We start from the raw sequence: 20,914 nt of genomic DNA, 5'->3' as shown, positions 1-20,914 counted from the left end.
GGGTGTTGGTGAGAGGGCATATCCACAGAATCACAGAGCTGTAGGGGTCTGAAGGGACCTCCAGAGATTGTAGAGTCCAACACCCCTACCAAAGCAGGTTCCCTAGGACAGGTTGCACAGGTATGACTTGTTTTGTGGCAGAAGTGGAAACAGTTGTTCAGAAGAGTGAGTTGATCTAAAAGGGCTTTGTGGCTCAGAAGTCACGAGCTGTAAATCTGGGATCTTTCCTACTCTGCATCTGTTGTGATGCTGAAGGGTGAAACCATGGTCCAGAATACTTGTGTGCCTGGGATCCTGGGGGATGGCTTGTTTTAAGGACCTGGGGGAGCTTTGGAGGCATGTTGGAGCTGTGGGGGTGGCAAATTGGGAGAAGAGCAGCTGCTGGAAGGAGGGCAGCCAAACATGACACAGGGAGAGCAGTTGGATCCGATGCCTGGCCTGTGCCTGCCATCCATCAGAGAAACAATACAGAAGAAACCAGATGTTTTGAACAAGGTGATAACTAATTGGATGGGTGTATTTTTACACTTCTCCTCCTGCCTCCCCTGATCTCTGTGGTCCCTGGACCCAGGAGGCTTGGATAAACAGATAGGCATTGCTCCTGGAAGCTGGGCTGGCCAGAGGTGTCAGAGCCAGCCGCAAAGCTCGCTCTTTCTCAGGATGCCTCAGCACAGAGCAGGGCAGCCTGTAGTTTGTCCAACTGTTTTCACTCTGTTTATAGGAACAGTGAGGGGCTTATCCGTTGACAGATGTGGGGTGGGGAACTGGAGCTGATCACAGCGGTGGGAACTTCTGAAGGGAATCCACATGCTGCTCCATTCCCTCGCTCTGGAGAGCGTTGCCCGGGCCTCCTTCTAAGAATTGCATCTTGCCCCCCCTCCCCTTTGGATTGCTTCATTTTGAAACAAATAGAAGTTGAAAACCACATTTAAGGAAAATAAGAACCTTGTCTTTGCCCCCCCTCTTCTTTCTTTGTCTGGATTTGATGGCTTCATTCACCAAATGCAGCACAGCATATTAAGTGTTTTTGTGTCTGCACCCAGTCTGGTTGATGTATCATTTCATTCTAGCCAGCAAAGGGCCTGGTTACTAGTGTGAGCCTTGGGGTTTGGGTACAGAGTCTCAGAGGAGTGATAGGTTTTGCCTTCTGGATGAATAAACAGCTCTCCCAAGGTAGACTAAGTGAATTATAACCTGTTAGCTGTAGCTGTCAACTGAAGGTGGGGAGCAAAGCACGGTCCAACCCTGGAGGCGTGACTGCAGCCAGCAGAGAGAAGAGATGGAGAGAAATGTTTCATCTGTTGTTGTCCAGAATTTAAGGAAGGGACAGAAAGAGCTTTTCCCCAATAACTGGGGCAGTGTGGCTGCTTTTTGGAGAGCCATGAGAGAGCCCCCCAGCTTTCTGCAGGACTCTGGAGGGATGTTTTCTTTACTTTTTTCTGGTGTTTTCTTTTTTTACACTGTGTCACTTGCCAGAGCCACATGGTCTCCATGGTAAGAATTGAGAATGCTTCATACTCCTTGTAGGCAGAAAGCTTCTGTGGAGCTGTACCCACACAATCAGGCCCTGGGTATTTTCATCTTGTGCCAAGAACAGTGCTGAGCTTTCCTCTGCCCCCATGTGTTTTACAGTCTGTGTTCAGCAGGCAGATGAGGATCCCACTGATGACACCCCCCTTCCCCACAGCCACCTTTTTGCTGGTTCTAGTTAAATAAACAATGCCCGAAAATACACCCACCCCCCTGCAGCGTGCATTTATTCCTCTGGTTTAGTTTCTGGCTTTCTGTGCACTCCTTAAGTTGCTCTCCAGAGACGTTTGCATTTTATTGCAAATAGTTTTTCATACCCCAGCATGGTGTAAACACCAGCTGGGTTACAGGGTTAATCTGTTTGACTGCTGGTGTTGGGAAGAGGACAGGCCACTTCTGGTTAAAATAACTTCCCTGTGGACCTGTGTGGAGTTCAGGCAGGAATTAGTTTGAATGGAGATGTGAGTGTCAGGCTGTTTCCCCTCCTCCTGGTGGTGCTAATATGGTTCTTACAACTAAAAGCTTTTTCTCCCCCTTAAAATTCGGTGTACATGGCAGGTGCTTGTTGGCAGCCCGAACCATGGGTGTAGGCAGCTGAAGTTGCCTTAATCCACCCTAGAGGTGACTGTGACCTGGTATTAGTCTGAAATGTATTTTTCTAGACCCTGCTAATGCTTCCTAGGTGGTTCCCTGATAATTATTTTTTAACCTTTACCCAGCACTGTGGTCAGACCAGGAGGAGGACAGTCTTGCCTTTTACATCAGTGCTATTTGAGGGGGGATGGAGGGGCTCTGAATTCCAGTAAATAGGCAAATCCTATGGCTTCTCACTTCACAAAGGGAAAAGAGGAGGGGTGTTTAAGAAAAATGATTTGCTTAGAATAATTTCCCATTTAGCATCTTCTCCAAGGCTGTGAAGGTTGCTTTTTATGCAGAAAGGTAGGATAAAATTTACAGTACTTTCCCTAAAGCCATTGGGCACAACCAAAGTATAAAGGCACACATTGTGCACAGGGGAAGAAACGTTGGGGTTCTCAGAGCTGAAAACTTGATCTTAACTGATTTCCCAACTCTTTAAAAAACAGGCAGCAACCATAGAATTTTATTTTTAACATTGTAAAGGTCACATACCCCAGTGGTACAGCAGGAGTTGCTGGAGAGCCAGGGGCTTTGAAGAACACATATCTGTTGGACCCCTCATCTGGGGGTTGTTTCCTGGTGGTTTTCACCTCTATCTAAAGAAAAAAGTACTTTGTTTTTAATGGCGTTGAGCAGTGTTCAAAGAGCTGGGGGTGAAGGTGGGGGTCTGAGTCTTGGTGTGCATGGGGAAAGTCAGGGACCTCTTGTGTTTGGGATCTGTGCAGCAGAGTAATGAGTATCTGTGCTTGTAGCACATACTGGATATTAACCAGTGTCAGACAGTAGATCATCAGTCTGTGGTGTGTTACTGTATATTCCTGTCTCCATGCTTCTCTAGGGCTTGCTGAATCTGGCAGCCCCATGGAGGCAAATTCCAGTGCCTGGGTCCAAGCAGGAGGGAAGCTGAGTGCCTGCTCCAAGCAGGGATGTATACACCAGCCCACACAAACAGGCACCCTCCTATACACATGGCTGGTTGCACAGATCAAGAGGCAGAAACACTCTGCACTTGACAGCAGCCTCATTCTGTCCCCCTCTGTGGTCAGGATGAAGGTGATGTGCACCTTCATGCACCCAGAATTGAGTCCTGCACCCAGGAAAACAGTTAGAGATGCAATCCCAAAATGCTCTTCCCTTGCATCCTGTAATACCTGACATAGACCCCTTGGAGTCCCTCTCACCTCAATGGGTGTCACCTCCATCCACGGGGCTGGATGCTCTCCTGGGGAGACCAGTGCATGATCTTTCTGGGGTTCCTCCAGGAGCCTCCGTGCTCCTCCATGTGCCTGAGCTGAGCTTTTTCCTCCTGTGACCTAACGGTACTGGTGGTGGCTGCCAGCTTTTCCTTTGCTCTCTGATATGATGCCCTAAATGGCTTCAGCATGGGGGAGAGCTGCCACTGAGCTTAACTGATGCTGGTCACTTGTGACAGGTCAGAGCTCTGAGTAAAGAGCTGCTGCCTGTCTTTGTGTTCCTCTGCTTCTCTGTTTCAAAAAGAAAATGATGCTTTTATGGATGCTAAAGTCTGTGCTTCCTTGGACAGAGCTGAGATTCTTGGATATATCAAATTATTGACAGTTAATAGACATTTTAGAGGGGAAGCAGGATGGAAATAGCCTTTCTTTCTGTACATGCCTTGCTTTCCCCAGACACTACCCTGCGCTGAAGACCCTGGAGCACCTTGAACACACGTACCTGCCCCAAGTGAGCCACTACCGCTTCTGCAAGATCATGGTGGATAATATTCCCAAGCTGCGTGAGGAGATCAAAGAAGTTTCCATGTCAGACCTCAAGGATTTCCTGGAGAGCATCCGTAAGCACTCTGACAAGATTGGAGAGACAGCAATGAAACAGGTAGGATGACTTCTGTGTGCACACACGTGGATGCTTTTTGGGAGAAGGAAGATGGTTCACAGTCATGTTACAAAGCAAGTTCTGCTTTTGCCATCCCAAGGCAGTAAGCTTAGCTTTAAATATTGCACTAGCTTTGTTGTGATGTGAGGCAATGATTCTTCATGTTGTGGTGGATATTAGAATTTATCTTCTGGTTTTTATACTGTTGAAAAGCAACGGACCTTTTTTGTTGTCTTCTGCAGTCAGGGTGTGTAACTTGTATTTTCCACTTAGCAGGACAGGAGCATTTGTGCTGCTGTGCCTGGTGGCATCTGGAGGACCTGGAGACAACAGTGTTGATTTCCCAGGTTTAGGGTAAAGCAGGAGAAATTTGTGCACTGACCAAGTTAATTTCTTTTGCACCTTTAAACTGATTTTCAAATCCTGGGTAAGCTTCCATTGTCGTTTGTGTGCATCTGATGTCTGTAAGAGATGAACCTGACTAACTGAACCATCCCTGTGTGGGTATTAAAGCAGGATTGCCTTTTCCCTCTCTTCTTTAATGTTCTAGTTTTGAATTTCAACACAGTTTTTCTTATCACAGCAGGGGAGCATTGCTCACAGTGGCTCTTAAAAAGAACTTTGTTACTTTGATGAAATTCAAATCCACTAGTAATGAAACGTTACCTCTCGTGAGCAGTAGGCTACATCCTCCAATAGTGATTGATGGGTTGGACATGTTGATTTGTGGGAAGGACCCTGGCTATAGATTTTTTCACGAGATCTTGCTGTTATTTATGGTTAGAGGCACAGGCAAGTTCAAATTTCTGTCTTACAAATACCATCTTTCTGTGAAATGGTCTAGCTTGAGGATTTCTATTAATTAATTAATAATATATCCTCTGCCTTACTGTCTTCTTGTCGACTTCTTGGTGTTTTGGGAAAACAAACTAAGCTTTATGTTGTGCAGTAGAGCTGTGGAGATGTGCCATGCATCAACCCAAAGCAGGCTTTCTGAACCAGCAGAAAGCACGCTGTGACCTGGAGGTCCTGTTGTGGAGCCAGATGTGCGTGGTGGCGATGTTGGGGAAGGCTCTGGGTGCTGAACTTACCTGATATGGAGGTTTCTAGATCAGTAATTGTTTACAAAAACATCTATGAGCATTACAACAGCCAAACTGCTTAAAAGATTCTTTCTTTGTTCCTGTGGCTGGAAAGGAATGGGGGTTTCATTGGTTTTTTGGTGCCTAATTGATGCAGCAAGTACACTACTCTGAATAGCTGCTTCATATCCTATTAAGGATATTTACCAGTTAGAGACTTAAGAGGATGCACATGTTACATCCCTGTAGTTTCCAGCTTTGTCATCATGATGCTGGGGGGTATTTAAACCTCCTGGCACTGTGCCTGATGGCTCAGATGGGTAGGGAGAGATGTGCATGTCCAGCCACATGTCCTTGGCAGCATAGGCTGGGAAGTTGCCCATCGTTTCCAACATCTTTCTTTGCTGTCTTCAGTCTGAGGTATTTTTTTGAGCTCTGTCTGTTCTGTTCCTTTCAGTTCCACAGTGCACTTACATACTTCTTGTTTGAATCACAGAACATTTGGGTTGGAAAAGACCTTGAAGGTCATCTACTCCAACCATTAACTTAGCAATGCCAAGTCCACCTCTGAGCCATGTCACCAACACCTCCAGGGATGATGTTTCCACCACTTCCCTGGGCAGCCTGTTCCAGTGCTTGACAGCTCTTTGGGGGAAGACATTCTTGTGACCCTCCCTCCTGTCCCTTCTCCTCCTAGGGAGAACTCAATACCCTGCCTGATGTTCTATTGATTCTTCATCTCTTTCTCTAAAGAAATCTGGCTCTTTACAGCAAAGCTAAAATCAGGAGAGGCACTGGAGGAGGCTGTAGGGACTGTCTGCTCCCACCCATCCCAATACAATAACTGCAAAAGAAAGCAGCAGGGCCAGGTATGTTGGAAGTAAGGGGGGGGGTGTGTGGAAGTTAGTTCTTCATTTTGTGGGTGATGGACCCATGGAGCTCCTTGTGCACAATTTTCCATGCCTTCAAGGACAAACTGACAAAGTGCTTGTGCTGGGTTGTCTCTGGGTTGCTGAGTAGATTGTTTGGATTCCAGAAGTACCTGATCTGACAGCAGTGAGAAGCTGGGGGAAGACCTGGGAGGAGGAACTGTAGTTACTCACTGTTTTCATCGTCCTTTGGTGGAGTTGGGTGTTTGATTTTTGTAATATTGGATTATCTAAGCTCCACCTGTGAGCCAGTGAGCAGCTGTGCATCTGAACAAAACTCCAAAGAGTGTTTTCTTCCTTCCAACTCTCCTACTTTTTCCTCTCGGTGTGTTAGGCTCTTTCTCATCACCTTTGTCCCTCAGTGCCAAGGTTTTGAACTTCCCTGGAGCTCATTTTGTTCTCCAGCTCCAGAAAGCCTCTCAACCAGTGCTGCAGCCCCTACTTTGACCTGAGCTGAGCACTCTGTTCCTTTTCCTTTCTCCTTTTCCTACCTTATACACTGGAAAACGTTTGTTCCCACCTTCTGCTCAGACCTGGCTATTTTGGACTTGAAAGTTTTCTAAGCTGAGGTTTCTGGGTTGGAGTAATTTTTTTTTCCCCTTTTGCCTGTTTAAGTTGCAAGGATCTGTAATGGGTGTGTCGGAGCTTCAGCATTCCCATGTGTCCAACAGAAAAGTACTCAGGTGGAAAGGATGGGGGTTTTTTTTCTTTCCACCTAGAGGCTAATTGAGCTGTTGCAAGGGAGTGTCAAAACAAAATGGACCAAGAGGGTAACATTAGATGTTTTTAGCTTGCCTACAGATGATACAGTGAAATGTCCATCTTAAGCCTCCTCCAAATCTTATAAGCCCAGACTGGCTTGAGTGGGAAGGGACCTCAAGACCCCTGTATTCTCACCCCTTGCTATGGGCAGGGACACCCTCTGCTAGCCCAGGGTGTCCAAAGTCCCATCCAGCCTGGCCTTGAACCCTGCCAGGGATGCAGGGGCAGCCACAGCTGCTCTGGGCAGCCTGTGCCAAGGTCTCAGCCACCTCCCCGGGAAGGATTTCTGTTCCACATCTCCTCTGCATCTGCCTTCCTGCAGCTGAAGGCCATTCCCCTTGGCCTGTCCCTCCCTGCCCTTGTCACCAGCCCCTCTCCAGCTTCCCTGGAGCCCCTTGAGGGACTGTAAGGGACTGAAAGGTCTCCCCACAGCCTTCTCTTCTCCAGGCTGAACCACCCCAGCTCTCTTAGCCTGTCTCCAGAGCAGAGGTGTTCCAGCCTTCAGAGCATCTCTGTGGCCTCCTCTGGATTTACTCCAACAACTCTGTGTCCTCCTTGTCCTGGGGACTCCCAAGCTGGATGCAGCACTGCAGGGTCTTCTCTCTTCCAGAGCAGAGCAGAGGGGCAGAATCCCCTCCCTCGGCCTTCTGGTCACACTGTTGGGGATGCAGCCTAGGGCAGGGTTGGCTTTCTGGCCTCCAGCGCACATTGCTGGGTCAGTCTAAGCTTCTTGCCCTCCAGCACCCTTAAGTCCTTCTCCTCAGGGCTGCTTTCCATCCATTCTCCACCCAGCCTGTACCGATACTGGGGACCACCCCAACCCATGAGCAGGACCTTGCATGAGGCCTTCTTGAACCTCATGTGGTTCACATGGGCCCACCTCTCAAGCCTGTCCAGATCCTCCTGGACGACATCCCTTTCCTCCAGTGCAGAGAAGAGGTTCCTTCACCCATCGTGTGCAGAGTTACCTATGATGTTGGTCTCAATGGCTTTCCAGCAGTAAAGGTGTGGAGCTTCCCACACGGTGGCTAGGGGAAGGAAGGTCAACTTGCCACTTCCACTTGCAAGAGCTGAGTTGAAAGTGATGCCAGAGGAAGCAGCACACTAGGTTTGCTCCTGCAAAATGTATCACGGGTTCCTTCACCAAGGAGGAGCACTGAGAAGCTTTCAGAGCCTCCCGTTGCGTGGGGGGTCACTTCACAAACGTTTTGTCAAGAGCAAAGGGCAGGATTTCCCCTGCCAGAATTATCAGTATCACTTTGTGCAGCGCTGGGCCTTTTTTCCTCAGTCTGTTGGCCATGATTGATAGCTGCTCTGGAACGGAGCAGAGCTGGCAGGAGGCCTGGGAGAGTCAGGGAATTGCGATTGGCAGCTAAATGCATTCGGTTTAAATTAGCATCATATAAATTCTTTTTCAAATTGTTTGATTTCACCAGCGGGAATGGAAGAGGGCTTGATACAATGGGGAAAGGAAACCCTGTTTTTGTAACGTTACAAATCTGAGGCTGATGATGACAAGAGCTGAAAATTTCATTTTGTGATAATCAGAAGGATCTGTCTTGGAGCGCTCGGAGCCGTTGCTGCGTTTCTGGCCCTCGGTCAAGGATGCGGGGAGCTTGCTGGCCCCTCTCTTGGAGAGGAAGCCCGTGGTGGGATGAAGTCAAGTGAGACGTTCCTGGGGTCACCCGTATGCAGGAGCTGGAGGGATCTCACAGCACGTGGAGAAACCTTATAGTCTCCCTGTACAAATGATGAGCTTTCATTGACTCCTTTCTTTGTCCTTTTTCCCCCCCCCCCTTTTTTTTTTTTTAAATCTGAATTTTATTACCTGTGGTTCTGGGGGAATTTTCTCCTTCCAGATATTGTTCTTAATTGGATAGTGCTTGAGCAGATGAAAGTAGCTCTGAGCATTTGAACTCCTTTTGGACTTTGGCCCTGTGAACCTGTGTGTATGTGTTGTGTGGTTGGTTTTTGGTATTTTTCTTTCTAAAAATCTGAATTTTGGGCTTGCCAGGAATGAATTACATCTTATTAACGCTTGCTGATATCCGGTATGTGGTTTTATTATCTAGCTTAATGTCCAAAATATGCACAGCATGTGGAGGAGGTCACTTAGGATGGTGCTGCATGCAAAGCCTCCAGGGTGAGTGCAGTGAATGCTGCTGTGCTGGAGGCCAAGAACAACCCATCCGAAAGCCATTATCGGATCAAGTTTGTCAGGACAGCCAAGATGTTTGAATACATGGAGACAAACCAGCACTTGTGTTGTGCTTTTCTTTTTTTTTTCCTTCTCTTTTAGCATCACTTGGATGCACTGTGAGAGCTGATTGCTTAATAGGTAGTGATCTAGTACGAGTTTGAATGGGTTGGTATTTTGGCTCTGCTTCTTTTTTTTTTTTTAGGGTGATGTTTACTCTTCTTGTCAACAGATCCTGGTGTCTCTGTCGTTTCTGAAGTGTATGTGAGGTTTGTATAAGTCTGTTTTCCCACAGTGGCAGAAAATATCACCTTGGTGATGTGAGCGTGTATGTGCACTTAAAAAAAATGAGGCAAAACGTCGCACAACGATGTGCACAGCTACATTGCTGATCTGGTTGTGGTAGGAAGGTGGTTCTGACTATCAGCTGGAGAAGGTGAAGCACTACAGAGTGTGGATTAACAGCAGCTCTGTAGAGGGACAATGACATCTCTGAAATCAGTGCTGTAGATCTGGGGTCTGGATGACTTCCCTCACTACGCATGCAGGTCAGACCTGTGGGTCAGTGCCAACACATCCACTGGTGTACAGCAGTCCTGGCTTAGTTTCCAGCACACCTCCTCTCCCATGTAACGGGGCCTCTTGTGCTCTTGGGACAAAGACACCTAAACAGGATTCGGGTATGTGCAGCCACCATGGTGCCAATATGCTTTTCTACAGCATAGAAATTTCCAGTGGCTCAGGATCCAAATGCAGCTGGCCTTGGACAGGGGAAAAAAAAATCTTATGGATGAGAAGTGGAGAAGATTTACTTCTCCCCTTCCTCCCCAATTACTTGAACTGGAAATGACAGCTGCTAATAGGCATCCCCCATGACTGCGGGGATGCTGTGCCGCACGATTACGCAGCTGTGCCAAGGCTGTTGAGCACCCAGCTGTGTGCTTCAATATTTTAGGTATGTTTGTCTGGATTTAAAGTTAATTCTGACCTTGAGTTGCCTGGATTTATGATGATTGGTTTGGGGATGCGAGTTTCTTTGCATCGTTTGCTCTGTGCTACCGGTTTGCTCTTACTGTCTGTAAGAGCATCTCAATGTGCTTTTTTACAAGGAATAAAGAGAGGTAGCTACATGTTGGTCATGAGTCCTGAGTGTCTGTCTGTTGGGTGTTTTAAATACTTTTAAAAGTCATTTTGAATACGTTGGTATTGTAATAAAAATTCCACCATGTAATTTTTAAAGGATTAAATTGAAAGCTTGCATTTTTATTTCTTTTTTTAAAGAAAAAATGTGGCTTGAGTGGAAGCTGCCCTGCCTGCTTCTCTGCACAATGGCCATGGAAAAAAACTGGGTGTGCTCCACTTGCCAGCACCTGGAGCCTGTTTCCTTGGCTTGCCCCAAGTGCGGTTTCAAGCACTTCCCTTGGTTTTTGGATCCCTGAGTGCTATTTCGCAACAGCAGATACTGTCCTGCCCAGCAGTGCTTGGTTTGCACCTCTGTTGCCCTCCCTGAAGCTTATCCTTTTGACTTCTTTTGGGATTTTTCTGAAAGGATGATGGTAGTGGTGGGATTACATGGGCAGTGGAGAGTTAGAGGGTGTGTCTGCACCCCAGAAACATGTGAGAAACGTGGGGCTGCTGTAGGAATCTTACAGAATCAAGGTGGGTGAAGCGGGGGTGGTGGGTGGCGTGGAAAGCAGCAGATTGCTCATTCTGCAGAGGCTGCACATCGTGGCAAATGCACCCTGGTTGTGTGGAATTGCTTTGCTGGTGATCCCTGTCCAGAAAGGTGAGGTGAGGCTGGTCCCTGTGCCCTGTGCTGGGCGATCTCCTGCTATCAGCAGGTCCTTGGGAGGGACTGTGTCTCTCCCAGTCAGCATGGGCTCTGGCACCTGCTCCTTACACGCAGGGATCTCCTCTTGCAGGTGGCTTTAACTGAGCTGCAGAAACACAAGGTGTTCTCTTGAGCAGCTTATTTGAAATGATGGTGATAAGTAGAGACGTGGCATGTGATGATGTCAGGGCTACTGGGAAACCCTGTCCCCTCCCTGTGCTTCATTTTAAATGCAAACACATGCCCCTCACCTCAAGCCACATGAGCAAGCGGTTCCCTGCGCGGCAGGGGACAGAAGGACACTTTCTCAGTCCTCAGATGCTGCCCGGTGGCCTTTTGATGGCCTGAAAAGATATTTAAAAATGCAGTTTGTATGGTGTTCTTAATTATCCTCATTCCTGACATTTCTTAACTCTTATGTAATCTTCTGCAGTGCACATGGAAATTGCTTTTGCTTTGTGTGTGTATTGTAGAGCAAATTTTGCTGCCTTTCTCTGGATGTGCCATGCAGGGAATGTCCTTCTGCTGGGTGTCAGTGCTCCTGCAGCCCTTGATACCTTCCCAAGGTCACAGGAGCCCCGTTTAAGACTTCTTCAGCCCCTGCCACGTGGACTGGATCTGCTGGTGCCAAGTCTGAGCTTACACATAGTGTTTGGAAGATCCCCTTGTCCGCTTGCTCTGCAGGGGCTGTATTTTATCGCCATGCCCCAGGACTTCCAAAACCACTCTTGCATCTGAACTCCCCACTGGTTTAAGTGGTGTCTCAAATTCCACAGCTTTTCTTTAACAAGCACAAAAAGTAAAAAAATAATGTTGTTCATTAAAAGCAAGGAAATTTATAGGCTCGGATGCAGGCAGGAGAGCCTTCTGGAAAGGTCAGTGGTGGCTGGGTACACAGTGGCTGTTTACACAAGAGAGTGGGGATAAAGGAGATGGGTTTTTCCCCTTCTGGCCAGGTTTGTAAAGCAGAAACTTATTTTCCAGTAAAATTTAGTAACGAAACCTTCATAATCTGTAATACTGCTGCCTGTCTACTACTTATATTAAAGTATTATGAAAGGAAATACATCTTCTGGGGCTGTTTAGATGAGAAATCTGATGGCCAGCCACAGTCTCAGCTTGCAGGTCTTGAGGAAGAGACTGCAAAGGGCATAGACCACTTGGAGCGGGTATAGAGAAGGCCACGAGGGTGATTCAAAGGCTGGAGCATCTCTCCTACAAAGACAGGCTGAGAGAGTTGGGGTTGTTCAGCCTGGAGAAGAGGAGGCTCTAGGGAGACCTTGGGACCCCCATGAGTGCCTTAAGAGGCCTACAGGAAAGTGGAGAGGGATGTTTGTAAGGGCAGGTAGCGATAGGTTGAGGGGCAATGGATTTAAACTGGAGCAGGGGAGGTTTAGATTAGGCATTAGGAAGAAGCTCTTCACTGTGAGTGTGATGAGACATTGGCACAGGCTGCCTAGAGAGTTGTTGGAAGCCTCCTCCCTGGAGATATCCGAGGTCAGGCTTGATGAAGCTCTGAGCGTCCTCATCTAGCTATAGCTGTCCCTGCTCACTGCAAGGGGGTTGGACTAGATGGCCTTTAAAGGTCCCTGCCAACTGAATGCAGTCTGTGATTTGGTGATTATTGATTAATGGGTTATTGAAGAGGGTGTTGTTGTTAGACCTGCATGAGCTCTGAGAGGCATGTAAGTGCCTTGGTAAAAATGCTTGTCCAAAGTTTCTAATGTGTTTACACCTGCTGTCCTCTCCTTGCCAGGAAAGAGATGTTTGAACAGCCATGACTTCTCTTGGTTGTTTATTCTCACCATCCTTTGCTTGACTGTCTTTGAAAACTGGTAAAAATATTTTCTTTTTTTGCACTGGATTAAAATTGCAGCCTTTAATACTCCCTAATAACTCTCTGCTTTTTCATTAAGACTGGGCACTGAAAGCTGTTGAACACTGTCTCAATGGTGAGTGGGCTAATCACTTGACACTTGCTGTTTAATTTGGAGGCTTTGAGACAAATCCTTGTGAAGTGCCTACATTTGTTGACTCAATCTCATCCTCTCCTCGCTTGACTCAGTGACAACCATGATGGCTTTTGAAGATGAGATGTGAGATTTCCCAATGCCATTTAGGTAGAGCCAGTGTGCCAGCTTTGTGTGCTGGTTTCCTGCTGTCTTTCATGCTCTGCTTTGCATGTTCAGGCTGGAGCTCACCTGCAGGCACCGGAGTGGTACCCAGTGAGGTCTCTCATGCCATAGGATGTTTTGCTGCTTCAGCAGGGATGAAAACGAGGGAAAGAAGGAAGAGGAGGAGATGCAAATGGTTTTGAGAACTGGAAATGGTTTTTTTTTTTTTTTTTGAAGTGGCTCCTGAAGGGAATTGTCAAGCCAGGAGCTTGAGGTTAAATGTGATCCCTTGGCTTCCCAGCGGGCGTGGGAACGGAGAGGCTGTGGCAGCCGGACAAGTTTGGGTTTAGCGTCTTGGGTCAGGGTGGATGGGGCAGCCGCTTGATGGGAAAAGCAGACGAAGGCATCGCTGAGAACGTCTGTAGGGGTGGACTGGAGGCCAACGGTGCATATGGGCCACGCTGGGGAGGTGGTGATTAGGGGTATGTGCAGATGTAAGCATGTTTCTGTTCCCCAGTGCACGTTGTTTGAGGTCTTTGTACTTCCTTCTGCTTAACTCTCCTTCTTCCCACATCACATAATTTGAGTGCAAATGTGCTTATTATCATAAAAGAACTTTTTATTCTATCGTTTCCTGGCTTTCTGGGGAAGGTTTCTCTGTTTATTTAAGAGGAATTCTGTGCCTTTAAGTCTGCATTTAAAATTTATACTCCATAGGAACTTTATTAATAAATGGGTATTCCTCTGAATTCTTTTTATGACCTCAAAAATGAAACTGCTAAATCATGAGCCTTTTTTATTTCAGCATATGCATGACTAATGGCCACAGGGACCGCGGTATCCCCAGTAGCGTATCCAGCATGTTCTGTGGACGTGGCTGCATCATAAAATCAAAAGTTTAACTACAGGGCAGCCATATGCTGGACCAGCTTTTTGTGTGGTTGCCTTTCAGACCCTTTTAAACTTGGAAATTATTGAAAGAAATCCTTTATCTTCCAGCTGTCGTGATAGACAGTGTCATTCACAAGACTTTAAAAAGCCTGGGGAAAGGCAGTGCTGAGTGGAGGCACAAGCACCCCCTGCCCCTTCTTTTGAGCTGTTCGTAACTGCTGTTACACTTCTCCTGTTGTAGCTGGGGAAAGAGGTGCCGTTAAATTATTCATCCTGGACTGCAGGCGTTCAGCGCTGTAATTTTTCCCTGGTTCTGCCTCTACTGGTTTTAATTATGTAGACTGTTAAGTTGTTTAAAGGAAGGCGCTGCCTGGTGCACCGGTCTCCCGCAGACGTGCCAGCTTTGGAGGTGAGACAGCGCGGATAGACCTCAGACTCATAAACCGGGTTGCGTGCCTGCTTTGGCGTACCACGTGTGGGAAAGGATGTGGAGGAGCATGGGGGTCTGGACAGGATGGCCGTGTCGGGAGAGGTGATGGAAATAAGGCTTGCTCAAAAAAAAAAAAAAGTGCTGAGAATTGCTCCCATCAGGATGCTGCTGCCCGGGATGATAAATTCTTCAGTTTTCATTTGGATGTCTCGGGCTTATTGTAATGTAGCTAATAAACCTTTTAAATTAACTGATTTTTTCCTTATTTTTTCTTTGTAAAAATTCCTTGAGTGGTTTTGGTAACGGATTCTTGTGCTGCTCGCAGGGTGGTTTGTTCTCTCTGTGCTTCCTCCAGCTGGTGAATACTGTTGCCCTGTGGTTGGCCAACGGATGTGGGAGAGAAGCCGAGGAGGTTTTGGGAGCCGGGGTGCTCCTGGTGTAACACAGCCACGTAAGAGTCTTCACAGACCTTCACCTGATGATGCAAACCAGTTTGTGGATGTGGCAAATTGTTAATACCGCTGTCAAAATCATATCAGCACTTGGTCCAGGGTAAAAGCCTGTCTTGCTGGGACTTGATCTTCCATGCTTGTGAGCGCTGTGGCCCTTTCAGTGCCAGCACCAGTTCTTGGAAACAGCCACTGCCAGTTTAGTCAGGATTTTTATTATTCTTATTTTACCCAGGTGAAGTTTTCATATCTACTATTTGCAAGAAGCATAATGCCTCTTGCTGCATGTCACAGGTTGCACAAACCACCCCTTTAGAGGGATGTTATTGCCATGTAATTTCTAGGGAGCTTTGGGAACAGCAGCCGTGGCTTTTCAGCTGATGGGCTGTGACCGATTCGCGAGCGACGGGGAAGGGAACGGCTCCTGTGAAACGATGTCAGGTCACCGGGGAGTTCTGGTCTCTGGGTTGCTAATGAGATGAAAATGGGTTAGCATTAGTAGGGCTATATTATTTTACAGTAGGGGTACAATGGCTTAGTTTTCAGGGAGAGGACTCGAGAGCTGTGCTGTGCAGTGTGCCCTTTGTATGACACTCCGGTACAAATTGCAAACGGGTGTATGCAGAAATCACCGAGTGAAATCCTTCAGCAACCCAAGACTTCTCTTACTTCTCTTTCCTTGTTTTTTTTTAAAAAACTCCAAGCTCTGTTGACAGTCTCAGGTCATTTAAGCCTCTCGACATACTCTTCTAATTCGCATATATAGCAAATTTAGAACAGCTTTCATTTGTGGGGAAAAACGCACTTAAGTTACTCCAGGACAGCTCAGCTTTGTTTCTCTTGCCTGTCTCCTCCTTGAGTTGGGCAAGTTGCTGGGGGTGGGCAGGGAGGGGATGGCTCAGACACACCATTGCATTTATTTAACTTCAGGGGTCTCCATCTGCTGTGATCTGAACACGGTTCATCACTGCAGATGGAGAATCCCATATTTGCACTGTTGACATATTTCAAAGGCTCGATTTTTGTGAGGGGGGGAAAAAAAACATGGCACCTTAAAAATAAAGGGGACTCTCAGTTGCCTCACTGTCATTTGTAATTATTTTTTTTAAGGACCCAGCAGTATTTTGATGTTTGTGTAGTAAGTCCAGATGTTCTACTAAAGAAAAAAAACCACCCGTGTTTTCCAGGGAATCCATGACTTCAGGATTTGGCTTCTGGGGCACTTGCTGCTCAGACTAGATTTTCAAAGGGGATAGTGCTGAATCCCTAAGCAAGATTTAGCTGTCATTGATGGCTTATTTTGGGTGGAAAATGCAGCAGTTAAATAATCTCTTTGCACTGTTGGGAATGGAAACTAAAGACACAACACGTGTCTGCTTCAGACCCTCGAGACTGGAAAGAGAATGAGGGAGAATATGGTTTTCTTTCTCCTTGCCAGTTTGATGGCACTTTAAACCAGGAAAATATATTCCCCTGATATCCAAGTGGGTTTTTTTTTTAAACAGAATGGAGAACCTAGTGCTGGTAGTTATGTTTAGACATAGGCACTCCAAGGAGAATCGTGGTTTCGTTGTCACAGACTGGGGAAAAATGTCAATTTAAGGGCTGTAGCATTGCATGAGAATTGCAGCAGACAGTCTGCTCACCCTAGTCAGCTGGTCTGGGAAGGGAAACCTCCATGCAAATCATTGCAAGTCCTTTCTCCAAGTTGCTGGCTGTGGTGAGTGTAGGGCCGTGGCTGTAATAAATACCATTGAAGAGCTGGGGAAGAGGTAATTTTGATGCTGTTGGTGTGTTTGAGGAGGCTTGCTAACTTCTGGCAATGGAAGATGCAGTGTGTAGAATCATAGAATTGAGTCTAACCATTACCTTAACCTGCCAAACACCACTAAACAATGTGCCTCAGCTCCACATCTAACTGCCTTTTAAATACCTCCAGGGATGGAGACTCCACCGCTTCCCTGGGCAGCCTGGTCCAGTGCCTGATAACCCTCTCTGAAGAAGTTTTTCCTAATGTCCAGTCTAAACCTCTCCTGGCATAACTTGATGCTGTTTCCTCTTGTCCCATCACTTGTCATTAGGGAGATCTCAGTCTATGACAAGATGACCTGCTTAGTGGACAAAGGAAAAGCTATGGATGTTGTCTATCTGGATTTTGACACTGTTTCCCACATCATTCTCCTAGAGAAACTGGCTGCTCTTGGCTTAGGCAGGTGCACTCTTCACTGGGTAAAACAACTGGCTGGATGGCTGGGTCCGGAGAGTGGAGTGGTGGTGAATGGAGTTACTTCCAGTTGGTGGCCAGTCACCAGTGGTGTTCCTCAGGGCTCTGTGCTGGGGCCAGTTCTCTTAATATCTTTATGGACCATAGTAAATTAAAAAAAAATCTGCTGGAAATAGCTGATTTTTGTATTATTGTTTTCTACTGTGCAAATAGGATAGAAGTAAATCACACCAGTGCTCATAAAAGACAGCTTGTGATAATCTTTGCATGGGAACTGAACTCAGGCTGGGCATCACATTGTGGGTTTCAAACACACCTGAGTGGTTTGTGTCACTGGGATTGATGGTGGGAGACCTCTGGCCCCTCAAGAATTCCAGAGACTGTGGTTTATCTGCCAGCTCACTTACCAAAGACTGAGCTGGCACAGATAGGGAGAGCAGTGTTAGTTTTGTGTTATTCTCATAAAATTGCAATTCGTGCACGAGTGGGTGGCACATACTGAAGCAGGTGCTTGGCAGGCACCCAGGTGCTGTGCAGAGGGTGCATGTGTAAGGCTGAGGGTACCCGTATTTGGGTGAGAATGGGGACCTCCCCCTTACCTTGAAATAAATAATGAAAGCTGTGGCATGTGGTGCTAAAACAGGAGTGCAGCAGCCTGGTTTTGTCCCTTCTCCTGGTGACTTGCCTGGCTGTTGAACTTTTTTTCTTGCAGCTGGATGTGCATTGTATGTAATGTGCAAAAGGGTCAGGGAGGAGGGGGGGAAAGCCCCCACCTGACCTTAAATTGTTCTGTTTTTGTCAACCTTGAAGCCTGAAACATCAGAGGAATGTGGGTGCTATGTGTGTCCTGATGCTTTCATCCCGTGCCTGGGTAGCAGGCTGTGTGGGACATCTCCCTTCTGCAGGAAGGTGGAAAATGGGCTTCAAGCTCGTGGAAGTGTCTGAGGGATGTGGATGCTTGATGGTAACTGCCTTTCCAGCCATAACTCACTGCAATTGAATGGCTGCTTGTTGCATCAGCTGCCTGGGGTCCTGCCTGTGGCTGCTTGGGACATTTGACTGGGCTTCAGGGCTTGTTTTAAGATGGGTAATGGGGACAGGGAGGGTAAATGTGGCTGCTTTGCAAGCCACTTTGGTTTCCAACAGCCCTAATTCTTAGTCTAATCCCAGAAGGACAATACAGATTGCAGGTCTGAATTAATTCACCCTTGAGAGGCCCAGCTGCATTTCTGTAACTGTTGTAGGGTGAGTTTCCCAGCCTGTTGCATCTGATGGTTGTCTGAGCTTGCTGTGGATCCTGGCTTTCAGCTTTTCCTCCCTCACTTGTAACTTCTGCCATCAGTGAGAATTTGTAGTAGGAAACCCACAGCAGTAGCAGTTTAGCCTGAAAGACAGATGAATAAATTCCTTGGCTTTGCAATTACTTTAACATGGAGAAAGCAATGCCTTCCCTTCTGCTGTGCCTCAGACGGCTGCTTTTTAGCATCCCCACGGCTGGAAGAAGCTGTAGGAAGAGATGTGTGGGTTTGTCTGCAACGTTCGGCTGCTCTGGTGCCACCATCCCTGCTGGGATGAGGAAGACCAATGCAACTTGGCACTTCTCTGAAGAATTATTCTCTCTGCTTGACATGGGAATAACTGAGTGGGAGCATCGTGCCATCCTGCTGAAGAAGCTGAGCCAGAGCTTGTGTTTGAGGCCAGGTGCTGCTGCTGGCATCAGGCACAGGGGTTGCGGTCCTGCTTCTGAGCAGGGACCTGCCCCTCAGCTGACAGATGGGAGGAGGCTGCAGAAAGGCAGTAGCAAGCAGGTTGTCCAGGGGTTTATGCAGTTGTAGTGGAGTCCTCTTTGTAATCACTTTTCGAGAGCAGGATTTAGCTTAGCTGTGCTGACCCCATAGGAGCTGGTTTGGAAATCGTGGTGAGCTGAACCCCCTGTGTGTGTCTGTCCTCCTCTTCCTTCCAGTTCCATTAAAATCTTAATAGTGACAGTGATTCTTGCACTTCCTAATCCTTCCTTCCTTCCTTCCTACCTTCCTAGTGCTTTGCCTGTGGCAGTCAGGCGAGGGAGGTGTGTGCCATCCCCCACAGCCAGATGCTCTTACATGGGTCGACTCAGAGGTCTGGGATTTGAGATAAGATGCTTGTGGCTCTGGTGGAGCTGGAAGGATGCCGCTGGTTACGAGGTGCAAACAACCTTAGTCCTCCTTCCAAGGCAGAGAGGGAGGCAGCAGATGCTGATGCTCCTTTTCATTGCTAACCTTTTTTTTTTTAAAAAAAATAAAATAAAATATATGTTTTTTCAGCCCCTCTTAACGCTGTTTGTAGTTCTGCTAAGTCATAAAACAAGCACACTGGGAGTTCTCCTTATAAGCAGACAGCAGTATAAACAAACACCCCATACCGTTCGCCTGGCTCTCCAGCCTTGAGGAGTCTTGTTTTCAGCTCTGACCCCACAACCTTTCCTCTGGTTGGCAGCGTGCTGGCGTTGACAGTTGGAATGGTTCAGCCAGAGTTGAAAGATAATTGCTGGAGGAGCAGCGGCCGGGATGGTATGCGTTATTCAGCAGGACCCCCTTGAGGCGAAGCTTTGAATCTGGTGCATGTTTCAAAGCATGTGTTAAACTCGATGTGATACTGATTAAAAGGGAGGGCTTCGGGGTGAATTGGCCAGGGCCCTGCGATCGCATCTGCCAAATGACATGCGAAGAAATGTCTCGCTGCAGCACAGGGTTTGAGGACTTGTCTCGGCACAATCAGGCTCTGAACGGAGGGAAGCCTTGCTGGGGCGTTCTTCCTATATAGTTGCACACACACGAGCGCTTATAGGTCCTGTGTGAGCCCCTCTGCTCATATGGTATTTTCATTTCGAGCCTTTTTAGTTGCAAACCCATATGGAAATAATACTGCCTCCCCCTGCCCTGTCATGTCCTTCAACTTTGTGTTTCCACAGAGCAGATGGAAAAAAGCGAGGGAGTAAATGAAGGCAGGTAACTGCCAGCCCCTGGCTCGGCTGAGCGAGCGGGATGCACTGCGCAGCAACGCTGGGTGCCCTGTGACTGCGGGCAGCAGGCAATGAGCTCTGACAGCACCAGCCTTAGGGAGGATGTAGCTTAGTATATTATCTGATACAGGTTTTTATCTGTCCATCTCAGAGGTGCTCTGATAACCTTTCTGAGCACCTCATGGAGAGCTGACTTTATTTTGTAGAATCCCTGACTGGTTTGGGTGGGAAGGGATCTCAAGGCCTCCCCAGTGTCACATCTGCCAGGAGCAGGGACACTCTCTGCCTAGTCCAGGGTGCCCAAAGCCCCATCCAGCCTGGCCTTGAACCCTGCCAGGGATCCAGGGGAAGTCACAGGTGCTCTGGGCAACCTGTGCCAGGGCCTCCCTGACCTCCCTGGGAAGGATTTCTGCATCACATCTCCTCTGCATCTGCCCTTCTGCAGCTGAAGGTCATTCCCTTTGGCCTGTCCCTCCCTGTCGTTGTCACAAGTCCCTCTCCAGCTTTTCTGGAGCCCCTTGAGGGACCAAAGGTCCTATATTTTCAAGAAGACACTGGGTTACAGGACATTAACTTGGACCGAGTTTACCCATGCCTTAAGTTGCAGAATTGGGAAGAAAAATGTGGACCTGAGATGTTTTCTTCCTATTCCTGCTATTTTATGCATCTTTGTGTGTGCACAGCACATGAAACTCAGTAATTAGCTAAAAACCACTCAAAAAATAGATATTCTAGATCATTAGTGGGAGCAGCCTGGTGGAACCTTTTTGACATAAGCTCTCTGGGGTGCATGAATTTCCTGTGGTTCTGCCAAGTGTGCAGAACTTCAGCCGAAGTGGTAGGAGAGTGCGAGGAGCCTTCCAGTGCCTCAGGCAAGTTTTGGGAAGGGTTTAGGAAGCAATTGTGTGTGTGAGAAACCAAAGATACTGTGGAAATGAAGAGGAAAACCCATGAAATTGAGCGTGTCAGAATGTGTTTCTC

At 47.4% G+C, this 20,914-nt stretch overlaps 1 protein-coding gene across 2 annotated transcripts in view; it reads left to right on the top strand.

Moving 5' to 3' along the window:
* The window catches only part of EXOC6B (exocyst complex component 6B), a gene marked incomplete at both ends in the record, with an annotated part of 300,949 nt that overhangs the window by 61,126 nt on the left and 218,909 nt on the right, over positions 1–20,914 (top strand). For both annotated transcript variants that reach the window (XM_084263018.1, XM_084263017.1), the window contains one exon: positions 3,819–4,023. In XM_084263018.1, coding sequence (XP_084119144.1) covers positions 3,819–4,023 — 205 coding nt within the window. The remainder of the gene's footprint in view (positions 1–3,818; positions 4,024–20,914) is intronic.

This window comes from Gallinula chloropus (assembly GCF_964237585.1).
Source record: "Gallinula chloropus genome assembly, chromosome: 4".
Taxonomy (NCBI): domain Eukaryota; kingdom Metazoa; phylum Chordata; class Aves; order Gruiformes; family Rallidae; genus Gallinula; species Gallinula chloropus.
The sequence above is the reverse complement of the archived record's forward strand: the minus strand, read 5'-3'. Positions and strand labels throughout refer to the sequence as shown.